The sequence below is a fragment of the Lottia gigantea genome (assembly GCF_000327385.1).
Source record: "Lottia gigantea unplaced genomic scaffold LOTGIsca_57, whole genome shotgun sequence".
Lineage (NCBI taxonomy): Eukaryota > Metazoa > Mollusca > Gastropoda > Lottiidae > Lottia > Lottia gigantea.
This window is the reverse complement of record NW_008709945.1, coordinates 896,643-912,665: the sequence shown is the minus strand read 5'-3', so window position 1 is coordinate 912,665 and position 16,023 is coordinate 896,643. Positions and strand designations below refer to the sequence as shown.

At 33.2% G+C, this 16,023-nt stretch overlaps 3 protein-coding genes across 3 annotated transcripts; all 3 read right to left on the bottom strand.

Moving 5' to 3' along the window:
- Positions 1–1,282: 1,282 nt before the first annotated feature.
- LOTGIDRAFT_166309 (hypothetical protein) lies at positions 1,283–4,495 on the bottom strand (the record flags this gene model as incomplete). Its single annotated transcript, XM_009063369.1, has 9 exons — positions 1,283–1,409; positions 1,678–2,324; positions 2,571–2,701; positions 2,898–3,077; positions 3,314–3,367; positions 3,501–3,561; positions 3,818–3,934; positions 4,107–4,247; positions 4,442–4,495. The coding sequence occupies 9 exons, from the start codon at positions 4,493–4,495 to the stop codon at positions 1,283–1,285; spliced, it is 1,512 nt and encodes a 503-aa protein (XP_009061617.1).
- Positions 4,496–5,160: 665 nt separating this feature from the next.
- Positions 5,161–8,652, bottom strand: LOTGIDRAFT_166308 (hypothetical protein; the record flags this gene model as incomplete). Its single annotated transcript, XM_009063368.1, has 5 exons — positions 5,161–5,501; positions 5,681–6,187; positions 6,608–6,701; positions 8,023–8,100; positions 8,623–8,652. The coding sequence occupies 5 exons, from the start codon at positions 8,650–8,652 to the stop codon at positions 5,161–5,163; spliced, it is 1,050 nt and encodes a 349-aa protein (XP_009061616.1).
- Positions 8,653–10,244: 1,592 nt separating this feature from the next.
- LOTGIDRAFT_194163 (hypothetical protein) lies at positions 10,245–15,984 on the bottom strand. Its single transcript, XM_009063367.1, has 6 exons — positions 15,671–15,984; positions 14,417–15,276; positions 13,742–13,859; positions 13,329–13,437; positions 12,601–12,649; positions 10,245–12,248 (listed from the first exon to the last, which is right to left on the bottom strand). Exons 2-6 carry the CDS (start codon positions 15,266–15,268, stop codon positions 12,237–12,239), a joined length of 1,140 nt encoding a protein of 379 aa, XP_009061615.1. The 5' UTR covers positions 15,269–15,276; positions 15,671–15,984; the 3' UTR covers positions 10,245–12,236.
- Between the last annotated feature and the right edge of the window lie 39 nt (positions 15,985–16,023).

Here is a 16,023-nt window from a genome sequence, read left to right as displayed (position 1 = left end):
TTATTGGAAAGCACGCTAGGGAAAACAACCCAACTGACCCCTCGACAAAAAGAATGTAAAATATAATCTGATTGACTGTGTTCACTTGCGTACAATCCAATGAAATCGCTGTGCGTGAAAGTGAGCCATTGCAGTCAAGGTATAAGATGAAGGAAGACATAATGCCTTTGTGAAGACAGTAGTACTTCTGTATTTCTCACTTCCTATTAATTCTCACTAACTTCTATCACAATTCTATTCCTTAGCTTAAACCACTGTCTTCATCTTTTAAACAATTTTTTAATTTGCTGAGGAATATAGTTGTTTAAAAATATGCTTTCTGAGCAAAATTACATCATCAGGGAAACAAGCTTGTTACACTTGTTATTCGTAATTTAAGAAACATACCAGCTGAAGGGACAACAGTCTCAGAATAGGCTTTTACAAAGTTCTTAAAAGCAGTGATTATCAATAACGTAATATAAATATTGTTTATGTTCAGAGACTGACAACCAAGATTGTGAAAGTGTTGTTGTCACTGGTACATTGTTCTTTATTTACAGACAAACTGCAACTTCAATTTTGATTCTGAAAATTGATCCCCTTAGCTGAAACAAGTTCATTTCAGCTATACCTGTTTTAAAATTTTTGTGAAATACTTGTAATCTAGTGATATATGTGTAAATTTGATGAAAGTGTGAAAAAGTTCTGTGAATGAAAAAAATAATATATGAAAAATTGATTGTATATTTCTAGTAAAAATTTGTCATTAACAAAGAGAATTAATGTTTATAATTAATTAATATATTTCTTAATTAAACACAAAAACTTAACATCAACAAAAAAAATAATTAAATATTCAAATAATGTAGAGTGTTTTATTTCTATTATTTTCATGTTCATATAGATAGGAGTGCTTTCTTTCAGTCGCTTAGTTAATGGCACTAGGTGTTGCATCAGACAACTCTACAGCTCATTGATTAGCAAAATATACTGTTAGTATACAACTGCAGTTGAATGACTTCATATTGACATTATAATGATACTGAGCATTGCATCTGAAAATTCCTAGACATATTACTTGATATATGATATGTGAGACATGTCCATGGATATTGGCTTAAACAACACTGAGCCACTAAGAGGGAGATTCTGAATCATATTACTTGAGCTATAACATGCTATGATATAACTTATGACAGTATATACCAAGGTGCAAGCAATGTTATTTGGTGATGTCCATCAAATATGATTTCTTTATTGAGACATGTCCATGGATATTGGCTTAAACAGCACTGAGCCACTAAGAAGGAGATTCTGAATCACTGGAACTTGAAGATTTTTTTCTGCTTTTATGTTTCTTGTGCTTCTTTTTATGTTTGTGTTTTTTAGATTTCTTGTGTGATCTGGAACTGGACTCTTCTTGATATCTGAAAACAAGACAACTGTGCAAGATTTTTTCAAACCAAGAAATTTAAAAAACAATTACCAGTAATCAGAGCGAACTACAAAATTTGGAGTCAAAATCGAAAATCTAACTGAAAAGACTTCATTTCTAACCTCACATAGACCAGGAAAATTGACTTTTTTTCATGTAATGCAGGCAATGATAATGTAGGTCAGAAAGTCAAAGTTTTCATCAGAACTTCGGATTTACTTTTTGGATACCAAAACATTTGAATCATATAATGTCATTACCTGTCCTTATGTGATGTTTTACTAGTGGAATCTTCTCTCTCATGGTCCACCATTGGAGTTGTCTCTCTTTCTGACTTCATCTGGGACATTTCATATTTCTCACGTTTTGGAGGTCTTCTGTCTGATGATCTTGATCTTTCCCTACTTCCCTCTCTTTCCCTTTTTCTGCTTCTCTCCCTTTCGTAATCTCTCCGTTCATTTTCCCTTTCTCTGTCAGGTACCCTCTTTGAATCCCTATTGGTTTCCCTGGATTGTTCCCTATGAGATGATTCTCTGTATTGGCCCCTGCTTGATTCCCTAGATTGGCCCCTGCTTGAATCCCCATACGATTCCCTGGATTGATCCCTGTTTGAATCCCTGTAGGATGATTCCCTGGTTTGGCCCCAATAAGATCCCCTATCTCTGTCATCTTTGTAGCTCCTCCTTCTATCAGGCTCTCTATCCCTACCTCTGTCATTCCTTTCTCTATCAGACCAACCCCTCCCTGAATCTCGACCATAACCTGATGAATCTTGGCTTCCTCTGGATTCTCTGTTCAAATATCCTGAATCCATACCCTCTACTACCTCTACATCATCCACATTTTCCCCCCCACTCTCCTCGGCACCCCACATTTCTACCTGGTTTGATATCACCTCTCTGATTATCTGAAAGAAAACATATGTTTTACTTAACTTCTACTGACTTCCAATAAAACTTTTGAAAAAATTACTAGACACAACTATGTGTTTTCTTTGACTATTGAGAGCCATTGAAGAAACCCCTATAAAAACACAATGAATTATCGATATATTTTGTCCAATAAAATATTGACCATATTAGTCTAGGATTACTAAAACTGTGAATTGATAAGTTGATAAAATCTGACCAAAATCAGCCCTAAAAAATCTTACCTCTGTATAAGATTTTCTGGTGATATGAACATTTTTAGCTCGATATTTCTGCCTCCTGCGTTTAAAATCTCTCAATGCTTGCATTTTTTCCAAGGGAGTTAACTTATCACTGGTTTCACTCTCCAATACACCTGGAAAACACATGGGATGAAAATCGAAATCTTTGTGATCTCTGCTTCGATAAAATAATCAAAACGAGACTTGCTTTAATCAAAAAAGGACATCTCAAAAATGAGGGTTTACAACCAAAGAAAAGTATCTTGGGACATCTATAGAAAAGATTGTTTGTTGCTTTTTTGTCAGTAACTTATTAAAACTATCTCATACCTTTCTTTATAACTTTCTGCCAATCTATTGTCAAATGTTCATCTTTTTCAACATTCATCATAATGCCCTGAGACTGGGCTTCAGAGACTACATATTCATGCACTGCCAGTCTCTCATCTGGTGTTAAAATGATAGAATCATCTTCTGGTGTTACAGGTAGCTTTCTTTGACCAGTGTACACTGTAAATGGAAAAATATACAGCTTCAAATAACTATCAAGGGTAGTTGGCAACATTGAAGATTATGTTCAAAACTTTAATTTCAAATAAGGAATAAATTCATTTCTGGTTTATGACATTAGAGACACCGTAATATAATTTTTTATCAAACAAAAAAATTTGAATATTATTATCAAGGCCCAGCTAATGTTTAATATTAAGTAAATTTCCATATAGTATTAAGTAGATTCCACTCACCTTGACCTGATTTAACAGCTTTATTCCATAGAATACCATTTAGTTTACATTCATCTAAAAATATTAAATAACAGTTGGGAAGAACTAATATATTAAGTTTTCTATTGAAACAAAATAGACTTATACATCCAAGCATTTCTGACCACTACTATACATCAACAGAAAGAATAGAATAAGATCCATTTACCTAACTGTATTGTTGAAATTGGTGTATTTTTCAACCTTTCTTTTTCACCCAAAACATCTCTCTATCGGAAAATAAAAAATTCATGTAACACACAATTTTCAAACTAAAATGAATTCAAAAATATCATCAAACCTTTAGACCAGAGCAGTTGATTTGACTCTAATTTCCAGACACGACCAATAGGGCAATAGGGCAGCTCAAATGCCTAAGAATAACAAGGCTCTGTAGGAAGTATAGCTGCCAGGTCAGTCAAAAAAACAAAATATCATATCATAAGACATTCAAGTTTGAAGCATTAAACAAAACAATTGACTCACCAACTGATATCTAGGTACTCCTTTAGATAGCCATTGACAAGTTTCTAAATGTTTATCTAGGCTAGATTCAGGTAGAATATGACTAGGGTTATAAGGACAAGTCACTTTATTCTGAGGCTGAAATACAATAAGGGCACATATAACATCAGAACTCTGTCATTGTTAACATCCAACTAATATCTGTTATTATTAGTTATCAAATTGCGAAAAGATTATCAAATGCTTATCAAAAAAAAACCTTCATGTGCCATTAAATGTATGATTTAATACAAAATACCATATTTTTTACCTTTATAAAATGTTCTGGTGTCCAACCTAATTGCTCTAATGTTAAAGAAATCTTTTCCTGTTGCTCGGTTAGGAAAGTTTTTAAATCCTCTAAATATTTTCTTCTTTTGTTCAATTCTTCCTCTGATATGATGTCATCTTCCTAAAAGAAAAAAATGTAATTAACAGTATCTAATCAAACATTATTTGCATTAATTACAAAACCAACATGTCATATTTAATGCAATTTAATGCAATTTCAAGCTTGAGAAATTCGCCAAAGGGAGACACCAAATCTGAGCATGATTGATTGCAAATTACAATCTTCTTACAAATTTAAATCAAAGACAGTCTTACCGTTTCTTCTCTTTCAGCTTGGAGCAACTGGCCATTTTCTTCCAAATCAGTCATTTCGTTCCCTGAAACTCTGGCCAAAATCTTTAAAATTTCTTTAAAAATCGCAGAATTTCATTTGTATTATTTGTTGTCCTTTGATCATGGAGGGGTATTTTTATCTCCCTGCGTTAAAGAGCTATTGAAGGGAGTTAATGGATGGTAGTTTATTTGTAGTCTTAACAGTTTTATATTTCGCCAGTTCGGCATTGCATAGGACGTTTATTACAATCTAAATAAATGTTATCTAATTTTTTTAAAATAAGATTGTATTGTATAATGAAACGTCAGTAGTCATATTTTGTGAATGTCGCCTTTTATTTCAGAAAGGACAAATGTTTATAAAATTATTTATTTCTTCTAATGTACAACTAATAAATTAAATGAAAAAAATTCAGATATTATAAATAAAGATTTACCTTGCCTAACTCTACTTGAAAAAACTTCAGGTCCCGCATTACATTTAAATAAAGGGCATGAACCATTTAGATCGTTTATGTTTGTTTCACCTCACCCAAGTGTAATCTAGAGTATGGACATCTCAGTCATCGCACACAGTATTTCAATAGTCTCTGACGCCCAAACGAGGACCTATTCGTCGGAGCTGTAGGGACTGAATGATAGAGGCTATATTTTAATTGTTCAAGAAAACTAACATTGGTAAAAAACAAGTTGCGTTTGAGTCACCAATAAGGACTATTTGGAATCGGATGCTGACAAATACGACCACAGTCTCCAGAATTACAGCATATATCATCGGCTGGACAATCTGTATCCATTGTACACGAACTACCAGTACAATCTGATAATCCAAAAGACGATAATCTCGGGCACCTGCCTGGTTTCTTAGATGGTATATCAGGATTATAGTTGACTATTGGAAACTGACAACTTCTGGCACAGCCATTAAAACAACATTTTAAATTACTATAACAATCTGCATCGTTAAAACACGTGTCCATACAACCACCGGACCATTTTCCTAGCCTTACATTGGAACATTCTCCAGGCTTATCTAAAGGAACTGAAAAAGTAAAAATAATTGCTGTTTCTTCAAGATTTACAATAAATCTTAAATGGTGTCAGTCTAATTAACTATGCGAAATACAGATTTTTTTTTGTCCTTTTTCTATATTATATATATTACAATTAATTTCTTTCAGTCTAATACTAATCCGTAACCTGTACTATTTGTCCACTTACCTTCCAACCCTTGTTCAGAAGGATGAAGAGAATCATAAAACCCATTTGGTGATCGACGATTTCGATGTTTGAAATAGACGATTTTTTTTCTGTTTATGTGAGTTCCTGCTCTAAAATCAATCGGAGATTTGTCTTGAAATGTTGAGTTCTCAACTTTCTCGTAGCTGTCAATTTGTTTTAACGATTTATCAAGGTTCAATTTCAAATTGACTGCAGAACCTCCAAGTTTTCCTGAATCTTTATTTTGAAAGCTTTTCTGAAGAATAATTTCCATCAGATTCAGAAGATTATGATCGTTGATATTGGCAATGAAATGTTTCATTTTTTGAAGAAAAGGTCTGCCGATAGAATATGATCCAGAACAGCATATTCCGTTCATTTCCTTCCCATAACAAAAACTTCCACTTGGACAATCCCCATCGTGATAGCAGCGAAAAGGAACAATGGTGTCCGATTTTGTGTTAACTATAGGAAATTCTATTGGACATTCTGATACTGGAAGCTTATCTGAAAATGAGACAAGATGAACAAACATAATTTAAAAAGCATTTTAACGGTTTTAGACGTTAAGTTTGGCTATTCGCTATTATCAACATTATATGTTACACCAGTATACAGAGTAATTTATTTTTATTGAATTTTGTGAAGTTATATATAATGTGAAGATTTCTGTCTGTCCATGCGGACTTTCTGTACTATATGTTTTTAACAATTTCTATAGTGAACAGAATATAAGACAAACTTCTAACACATAATTATTCTTCTATAGGCCATATTGCTGGGTGTTGCTTTGCGATGAGCTCACCAACTGGACTTATAATTAGAGGATCTCCGTACTCTATATACTCTGTGACTTATAACAAAAACACAACAAAGGTTAAATCAATGCTGTACAGGGGATAAAATGAAATGTCAAATCTTACTAACCTGAAGATATACAAAGGGGTGAGACAGTACATCCTGAACATGTTTTATTTTTAACTTCTAATATACATAGTTTATTCCCTGGACATTTTATATTCTGAAAAAAGGGTAAACTATTTTTATCACTAAAACATTGAGTAAGGTCTCTGTCACACGTCAGTACGTCAGTAAACACGTCAGACCCGTCATTATAAAATATTCGTGAAAGGGTCTATTAAGGAAAGAAAAGTCAAAATCTTGGTTCGTTTAATATTTCATGTACTCCACACCACACCCAAGCTTTAGCTTAAGTTATAAAAAACGGTGATATCAGAATGTTTACAAGGTGACATTCAAGAGAAGTAGGATTTGGAAAATTTCTTCCTTGTTGACATGATTGGATAGTATTTTGGATCCATGTGCTAAAATTTAAAAAGGAATTTTTGTCAAGAAAAAAGTCGTAATGTCAACCTTTTAAAACTGAGAATAAATTTGAATATATTAGATGAAGATAGCTTGCAAGGAATGGTAACATACGCCCTCTGGCAGCTGTCAGAAGTGATAAAACAGACTTTAGTCCAATTGTACGAATTTTCTCATATGGAAGATATTTTAATAGTTTGAATTCATTTATATATATAAATTATATGCCAGTTATTTATGCTGAGTAATTTCACAAAATTTTTTTAAATCAATATCAATAACCCAAGTCATGGGCAATAACTCAAAAACCGTTCATCGAAAATGCGTCAAGTTAGAACTTTTCCGAGATCTTATTATTTCCAATGACCATACCAAGTTTGATCAAAATCGTTCGAAAACTGTAGCTTGTATAGTGCCCACGAACACATTTTGACAAGACGTATGAGGTAGCCCTGACTCCATTTTGACGCGTTTTTACAAAGTCAAGAGCAATAACTCAAAAACCGTTCATCGAAAATGCGTCAAGTTAGAACTTGTCCGAGATCTTATCTATTTCAATGATCACACCAAGTTTCATCAGAATCGGTTGAAAACTGTAGTTTCTATTGTGCTCACGAACAAATTTTGACACTTTTTTACAAAGTCAGGGGGAATAACTCAAAAACCGTTCATCGAGAATGTTAGAAAGTTAGAACTTGTCCGAGATCATCAGAATCGGTTAAAAACTGTAGAAAAATTTTGGACGCGTTTTAACAAAGTCAAGGGCAATATCTCAAAAACCGTTCATCGGAAATATGTCAAATTCGAACTTGACCGAGATCTTATCAATCTAAAGCATCACACCAAGTTTTATCAAAATCAGATGAAAACTTGAGTCTCTATAGTGCTCACAAGAAATGTTGACCGACGGACCGACGGACAGGGGCGACGACAATATACCACCACATATTCATGTGGGCGTATAAAAAGGAATTGAATTAAGTAAGCTCGTACATTTACAAGAGAATTTTACTTACATTACAAGGATAGGTCGTTGTGTGATTTAATAATCTTTTTAAAAATTCACTGGATGTGACTTCAACAATAAGAATTACCTTTAAATATATTTAGATTAAAAAGATAAATTTAATAGGATTAATAGTTGACAGGCTTTGTCTATTGTTTTATTAACAAATATATTCAACGCTTAATAGAATAAATATGCATGAAACAACACAAAATTTCATCAAAAACTAAATCGATCCTCAATATTTTAAAAACTACTGCCATGGTTCCATATATTCATGAAAGGTAGAATAAAGTCAATCATGGTGCCACGGTTCGATTTTCTCGGGGAATATGGTTTATGACGTTAATGAACCAGTAATTCCTGTGACGTCGTTAACCCAGGGAGAATCCTGCATAATTATATGATCGACCCTTCTATCTTATTCAGGTGGATGATAGCCTATCTGTAAGAATTCCCTGATCGCAATTCAAACCTCATGTCGGATCCTAATTATTAACAGTTATGCATGTCGCTGAAATTAAGTTCTATCGGCAAGTAGTGTAAGAATTATAAGCTAATGGAATAAATGTTGAAAAAATGCAATGCTGACGATAGAAAATAAACTTACCAAGCATATTATAAAAGTAAAACCTTGCATTTTGTATGCCGACAAATTTCACTTTAAAACAGTAATTATTCCAATCCAAGCTAACTGCATATTACATTTCCATTATAAATTATTGTGGCTTCTTATCCCGTAACTTGACTTTATATGGTTTTATCCTTTATTGAGAAATTTATCACGTTTTCAAATTACAGGTAGTTAAATCAAACTGTCAATCAAATGACGTCATTAATTCCAAATTTTTTTTTTTGTAATTATATAAAATTCTCGTTTATTATTCGTAGAAATGAAAAAAAAGACAACTTGTTCAGCTACTTCCATATATAGGGGTATCAACAATTTTTTTTCCAAAAATTATTTGGTTAAGTTTAATCCGCCAGACTCATTGACATGACTTTTAAAAAATCGCATTGTCTTGTTTTTCGGCAACTACCGGTAACATTTTTTTAGTCTATCAGTAAAATTGTTGTGGCTATTCGTTGAAAGTTAGTTACATTCTACCATGGAGATGTTATGGTCAAGCCCAAGTAGTCTCCTTAGTAAATGCAAACCTAGCTGGATTGGAGTTTTGATATACATAAAATTGATTTCTACCATTCGATATGTAGGCCTATTCGTCAGTGACGGAGCCAAAGGGGGCTGTCACTCCCCCATCGCGGCCCCTAAAGCAAGTTTATCGGGCAAAAATCTCATAACTGGGTTAGAGATTCCGGCAATCTCAGATATCTCGCCCCCTCTCGAACGGAAACCTGGTTCCGCCACTTCTATTCGTATGACTTTATTCCTATATATTTTGATGCTTATGTTCCCGAGACACTTGGGTGTAAGGTCCGTCTACAATATGTAATTAGCCTAGTAAAGATCTGTTCAAACTAATGAATTATTAATCAATCTCTGATAGATTACAATCCACACTTTAGTTCGCTTGTGAAATCCAGGGCAGATTTTCCTTGTATTGTAATAAGTGATTTGGATAAGTGAAATTTCAGTTTATCTATAGGTTACACTTAAACTACAATTTCCCTTTTACAATGTTTCCTGAATACAACTCTTAGATCTTAGCTTTAATTACGAGTTATATATCATAAGTTTCAGGCTGACCCAACTTAATTTGTAATCTTCACTGGTCTCCAAAAAAACAGTCAGTAATCCGATGAAGAATGCTGGTTGCCCGGTCTTAATATTTTAATCTACTCATTTCATTTAGTAAAAAAAGTGAATGTGGGTATGACTTTTTGATTTTAACGAATCCTAAATATAATCCATGTAAGCAATCCATACTTCAACAAACGGCTTTGCAACATTCAGATTTATCAAATGTTAGGCCTTCTTCCCCAGACTTGTACATTCATTCATGTGACGTAATGGCCAGATTGGAACCCAGATTGTTAAGATTAACTGCTCTCACATGAAACCATCTTAGTGTCAGGACAATTTTTGGAGCATATTTACCCCCCTAAATATCGATCTTTGGTACAATCTTCACGCTTGTTAGGGTATATTGCCATCCCAACGTGTCCGAACTACACGCCAATTTGTCATTCGTCGACACGTATTCGGGATACGATGATTGCCCTCCTAAAGACGGCACACTTGACGTGCCTACTGAAAGTAAAACAACCAATAAATGATTATATAGTTTATGTACGTTTTCTGTGGCTGAATTTTCTAGTAAATATGTTGACAATAATAGGGTTAACTTTCATCCTTTACCATAACACTTAGACTCCTGTACTCGTTGAATATACATTTATATATTTATATTTTTTGATTTCGAATTTATTAGCTGCTCAGCAACCATTAACACTTTTGTGCATATGCCCTTGATACACACAAAATACAGTCAATTGGACCTGTTTCAGTCAGGATGCTGCATCAAACTAAGTTGGAAAATGGTACAAAAATTGTGCATAAATAAGTTCATAAGCAGTAGCACTTGTAACATATCTAGTTTCTCGTGATCTGATAATTCAAATTTTCAATATATCTTCAATACATATATAAAAGCAATTTCTTGTTTCTAATGTCAAAGTTTTCAGTTGGTTTTTTACTGTGAAATATTTATCAACATTGACTTCAAAAATGAAGTACAGGGACAGTGAATGAATTTTCATTTCTGAATATATGATTTCCAATACAGTGACAATTTTGATAAAAAAAAATTCATACAGTAAATAATGCCAGATAAACATTTTAATTGTGTTATCATTGATATATTTTATATTCATGATTTAAATATTCCCACATGAATTTTAGTTCAATCATTTCTATGATAATTTGTTATATAGTAAAGGTTCTCATTTGATAGAGACATATTCAGCCAGAAAAACAATAATATTTCTAATATAATGCACTGTATGCTGGTTATTACTCCTATAAGTGCAGTGATTTTGAGGAAACAGAAAATGAATTTTCTGCATAAGGAAATAGTTTTACCCTTTTATAATGTAATGCTTTCATATAAATATCATGCACATTTCTATAATTCTAATTTCAATCAAATTTTCTCTTCAATTATAAATGTTAACTCAACAATTCAAAAGTATTAAAGGCAGCTTTTAAGCTTTGATTAGAAATTAAAATGGATAATTGGACACAAAGATATGTTCTCTTACAAAATATCGCAACTCAATCCAAAATTTTAACAAAAAGTATAGAACATAAAACATTCAGATAAACTTATATAAGAAAAAAACACACTAGTCTTCCAACAAATTATACAGTAGGATAGGGAAAATTTAACAAACTCCAAATTAATAGATCAATTAGTTACAACTTTCTAAAAGCTTCTGCTCATTAGCTTGGTTAGAAACAAGATTATTCTTAGAGTTTTCTCAATTGCAATTCTTTTAACAATTTAGCCAATAAATCCTCATTTGTGCTTTTTTTATACAGTTATCATACATGTTAATTTGGTTACTTAAAATGATTTAGTTCCTTGAAAATTTAAATATTTTGGCACAGCATCTAAAAAATCTAACATGGAATCTTTTCTGAATGACACATGAATACACTTTTGCATCAAATTTTTTCATGAAAAACAATAATATAAATTCAATGTTTGAAGTTTGTTAAATAAATATACAGTTCTATTCAAGTCTCTATAATAATAAAGATGCCCTCATAAGAATTTCATCACAGGCCTGTATTGCTGGGAAAACAGCTAAAGTCAGTAACAAAATAATGATTATTCCACAAAAAAAAACCCAGTTCAATCTGTGGCTCCAAAATCTAATGGTGCTGGTCACCTAAAGTTTTAAATACATACAGTAAATACCTCCTAACCACTATTTTTTAATTCTCAGTTGTTTTTTTTTAGTTTTATGGACTACCGGTATACCTCTATGGTATTAGTACTTTTTGGGCAGTTTTCTTTCTTTTAGCTATAAGATTGAAGTTCCTTGCAAGCATCTACTTCCATTTTGATGAGTTTTTCTTGAAGATGAAAATAGCTTGAATCTTTGTTGAAGAATTCAGAGTGAGCGTATTTTGATAAGGCTGTGTTCACATGTGTACATACATTACCATATATGGTATAAACCACTTTTTTACATGACTGTACATCATATTTATATATAACTATATAGGTCAAGTCAAAGGTTAAAGGTTATTGACCGCTACTGATCCTCCTGAAATTTAGAAAAAGACATGAAAATAAAACCGAACTTTAGAGTCTAAATGGAGTCAATATCACTTTGCAGAAATTGAGGCAGAGTTGACAAGCAAGTGGAACTTTATAGGTATACTGATCAGTCTACAATCTATGGACAATCTGTGTTCAATATTACCATCACTCAAGAAAAATTCTTTTTGCAAAGCAAGTTCTAATAAATCCTTTCTAATCCAAATTTTGTTTATCTTTTCTTTTTTTTTCGATTAAATTGTAATCTAACACATTTTCTACAGCAGTCCTGCTCTAATGACGTTATTTTTAACTAATCAAATGTTATGTAAAACATATGAAAAAAAATTTCTACTTACGTCTTCCTGAGGTCGTAATTTACGGTAAATTGTTTCTATTAAAGTTCGTCTGAAACAAATAAATATTGATTCGGAATATATGACATAATATTAATCTCTTGATTGGTCTGAACCACTATCTTTAACTTATAGAATAACAGTGCGTCTCTAGTTACAACCTTACAATGCCACATCAATACTTTGTCAAACTACAAGCTAATCAATCCTACTCCAATTGGCAGACTGGCATATGAGGATCCAGTCACAATGTTAAAATAAGGTGCTTCAATATGAGCAGACAGGATGATTTAATAAGATTTTCAGAGTACCATAATCTAGATATTGAAATTGGTCTGAGAGCATGCATATTCCTTTCAAAAGTGGAAAATTGCTTCATGTCAAAATTTCCATAACTACATACTAAACCGGTTTTATTTTTGAGGAAATCCATTTGTATGCCTGATATTTTGTTGGTAAGCAAATAGGGCCCAACTTGGAAAATGTGACAGTCTTTTGGATGAGCACTTAGCCAAGGTCCAATGTGCTACAAACTGTGCATGTTAAAGATCCCTCGACAGTTAAAAAATGGTAAAAGAGTAGGCTAATGCTGCCGTCCTGGCAAAGTTTCCATCATTGACCAAAGTAAGGTGTTGCACGTCTTCATCAGCCCAATTAGGTGCAGAAGAGTAGGATTTCATTTCTGTTGGTTAGCATACACTATAGCACACCAATTCAAACTACCCACTTACTTTGATGCAATGCCACCCCCTGGTGGAAACATATCTTCTAAGGTATTGGCTAACACATGTACAATATACGGAAGGTCTTGATTCTCAGGAGGGTCATTTTCAAGAATTTCTGTAATAAAAATAAATAGTTCATAGAATGTACACTCATGTTTTCATTGGTAGCTTCTCAAATCACAAATGAATTTTGAAAGTATTGAACTGAAAATCTCAATCCAATTCCAATAATCATAGCTGTTTTCCTAAACTTATTCTGTGCTTGAGTTTAGAGATGTCTCTTGCCACAGTTCCACTAGATGAGACTTTATGGACAAAGTAAAATAGATAGAATGAGGTAGCAATTGGTCCAGTATTCGGTCAAATGGTTAAGCGATATGGCCAAATTACTTACAGCCAGTACTGAATGAATACAATACCTTTAATTGTAGTTTCTATTTTATCATCTAACTCTTTCTCTTTTTTAATAGCCTCTTCGCACTGTTTTGGTGCTCCATTCATAGCCACAATTACTATACTCATATTATCTCGACTTCCCTACAATATTCAGAAATAAACTTCATTCAAAAATTCCTTGATAATTGTCAGTCTGAAGACACCATTATGGGTGCTCAAGAGTAATAAATGAACAGCAAAAATCAAGGGCAATTACTGGTAAAAAATTTCCAACATTGTTATACCTTTCATCAACTTCAATCAAAATCTGTCAAGAATTGTGTGTTCTGTCTTAAAATTGAACAAAGGGGAACGTATCACTAAAAATATTTTGTTGATAGTTCATCCTTCAATGGTTATAAACAATTCTACCAAATTTGGTCAAATTCTGTTTAGAATTGTGCATCCATGGGTGATGACATATTCTGAATTTCACGTGGGTATATAAGAATAATTTCTTTTCCATGTAATCAATTCCATTTCCACCATTTATAAATAACCATTTGTTGACAATCAAGAAAATACATTTCTCAAAAATAACCATGGAGAAAATTACAAAATTCTGAATTTTTCTTGTCAAAGGGTTTCCAAATATGCAAATTCAAAACAATAATTGCCCATTTCCCATGTATATTTATTATTTGGCATGTGATGCCTACCTTATATAATGATGTATCAACAACCTGATTACATATTTGCTCTAAACTAGGAGTCACTTTCATTCGACTTTGGACAAATGCACAAAGTTCATCATTTGACATAACGTCCCAAATTCCGTCACAAGCTAAAACCATAAACTGATCATCGGGGTGACGCTCTTCAATAAAAATCTCTGGTTCAGGGGAGACAAGTTGTTCACATGGGCCTTTCCCTGCAACCTGTTTGTATTCAAAATCCCCTAGAGCTCTTGATACAGCTAAAGACCCGTTCACCCTCTGTATCATAACACTTCCTCCTGCATTCTGAATTCTCTCTTTTTCTATTGGGTTGACTGGCTTGTGGTCTGTTGAACCAAATGCACATTTACCACCTCGACACAAAACTGCTCTCGAATCACCACAATTAGCAAAGAAAACATGACTTGGTGAAACAATGGCACAAATGGCAGTTGATCCACTTTTATCTTCCCCACTTGCCATTTCAGGTATTTCTTTCATTTTCTCATCAAGTTGAAGAAACCCAGTTTTCAATCCTTTTTTAACATCTTCAATCGATGGCTGAATTTCTGTTCCGTCAGTAATGTCAATTTTACCACGGAAGTCTTCGTTAGCGATAATGTGATCTAAAAGTTGTTCAGCACAATACGCAGAGACTTTAGCTCCTGCATGGCCGTCAAACACTGCGAAAAAGGACCAATCTTTGAGCCCTGCTGGTAATCCAATCACAGCAGTGTGAGCATCTTCCATTTCCACTCTCCATCCTTGCATACTACATAACCCATACTTTAATCCATTCCCAATCCCTTCTTCATTGTGCTTGTCAGTTTTTGGCTTATCAAGAAAGGCACCCATATTTCAATCTGCAAAAGAGAACATGTTTACCATTCAAAGAAAACCATTACATCTACTGAATGCATCGATTTCATCACCAGTTCGAGTTGGACTAGGATGCTGGCTAATGATCACTTGATGTAAACCAGTCAATTCTGGTTTTTGAACATTAACATAAATTTGGATAACAGAGCTCACTTGTTATTTGATCCAAATGTCATAATCATTTCAATGATATTTGCACTGTCACTCTTCAAAAGCATAGGCCTATATCCATTTACACTTCTAGATAAGCTTACAACTACAAGTACATGCATGCTGTTTCACAAACAAGTGTTTGTTTTTCTATTCCTATACTATTGTATAAATTTAGAAGAAAGAGTCCAATGTATTTATTATGTCATCATCGATGATTAGTCTCACCTTAATTATAACACACAATCAAATTCAAACAGAAACTCAACCTGTCATTAAACTCTCAACAATACTTTTCGTACTACAACTATGAAAGTGCTTTTGAACGAACAAGAACACGATTCAGTTTTGCGAGAGACGCCATGCCCATCAACTTATTACAAAAGTTTTTTATTTGAAACACACGGACAATCGCTCATACTGATAATCTATCAAAGATATATCGATTAGTTTACTGGCTGTCTGAAACGATACTATTTATACAAAGACAACATTTGTCTCCAAAAACACCCAAAAATGAAAATGTTCAAATTGACAAGATCAATGTACAGGAAGTAGGGTATCGAGCATGCGTGACATAG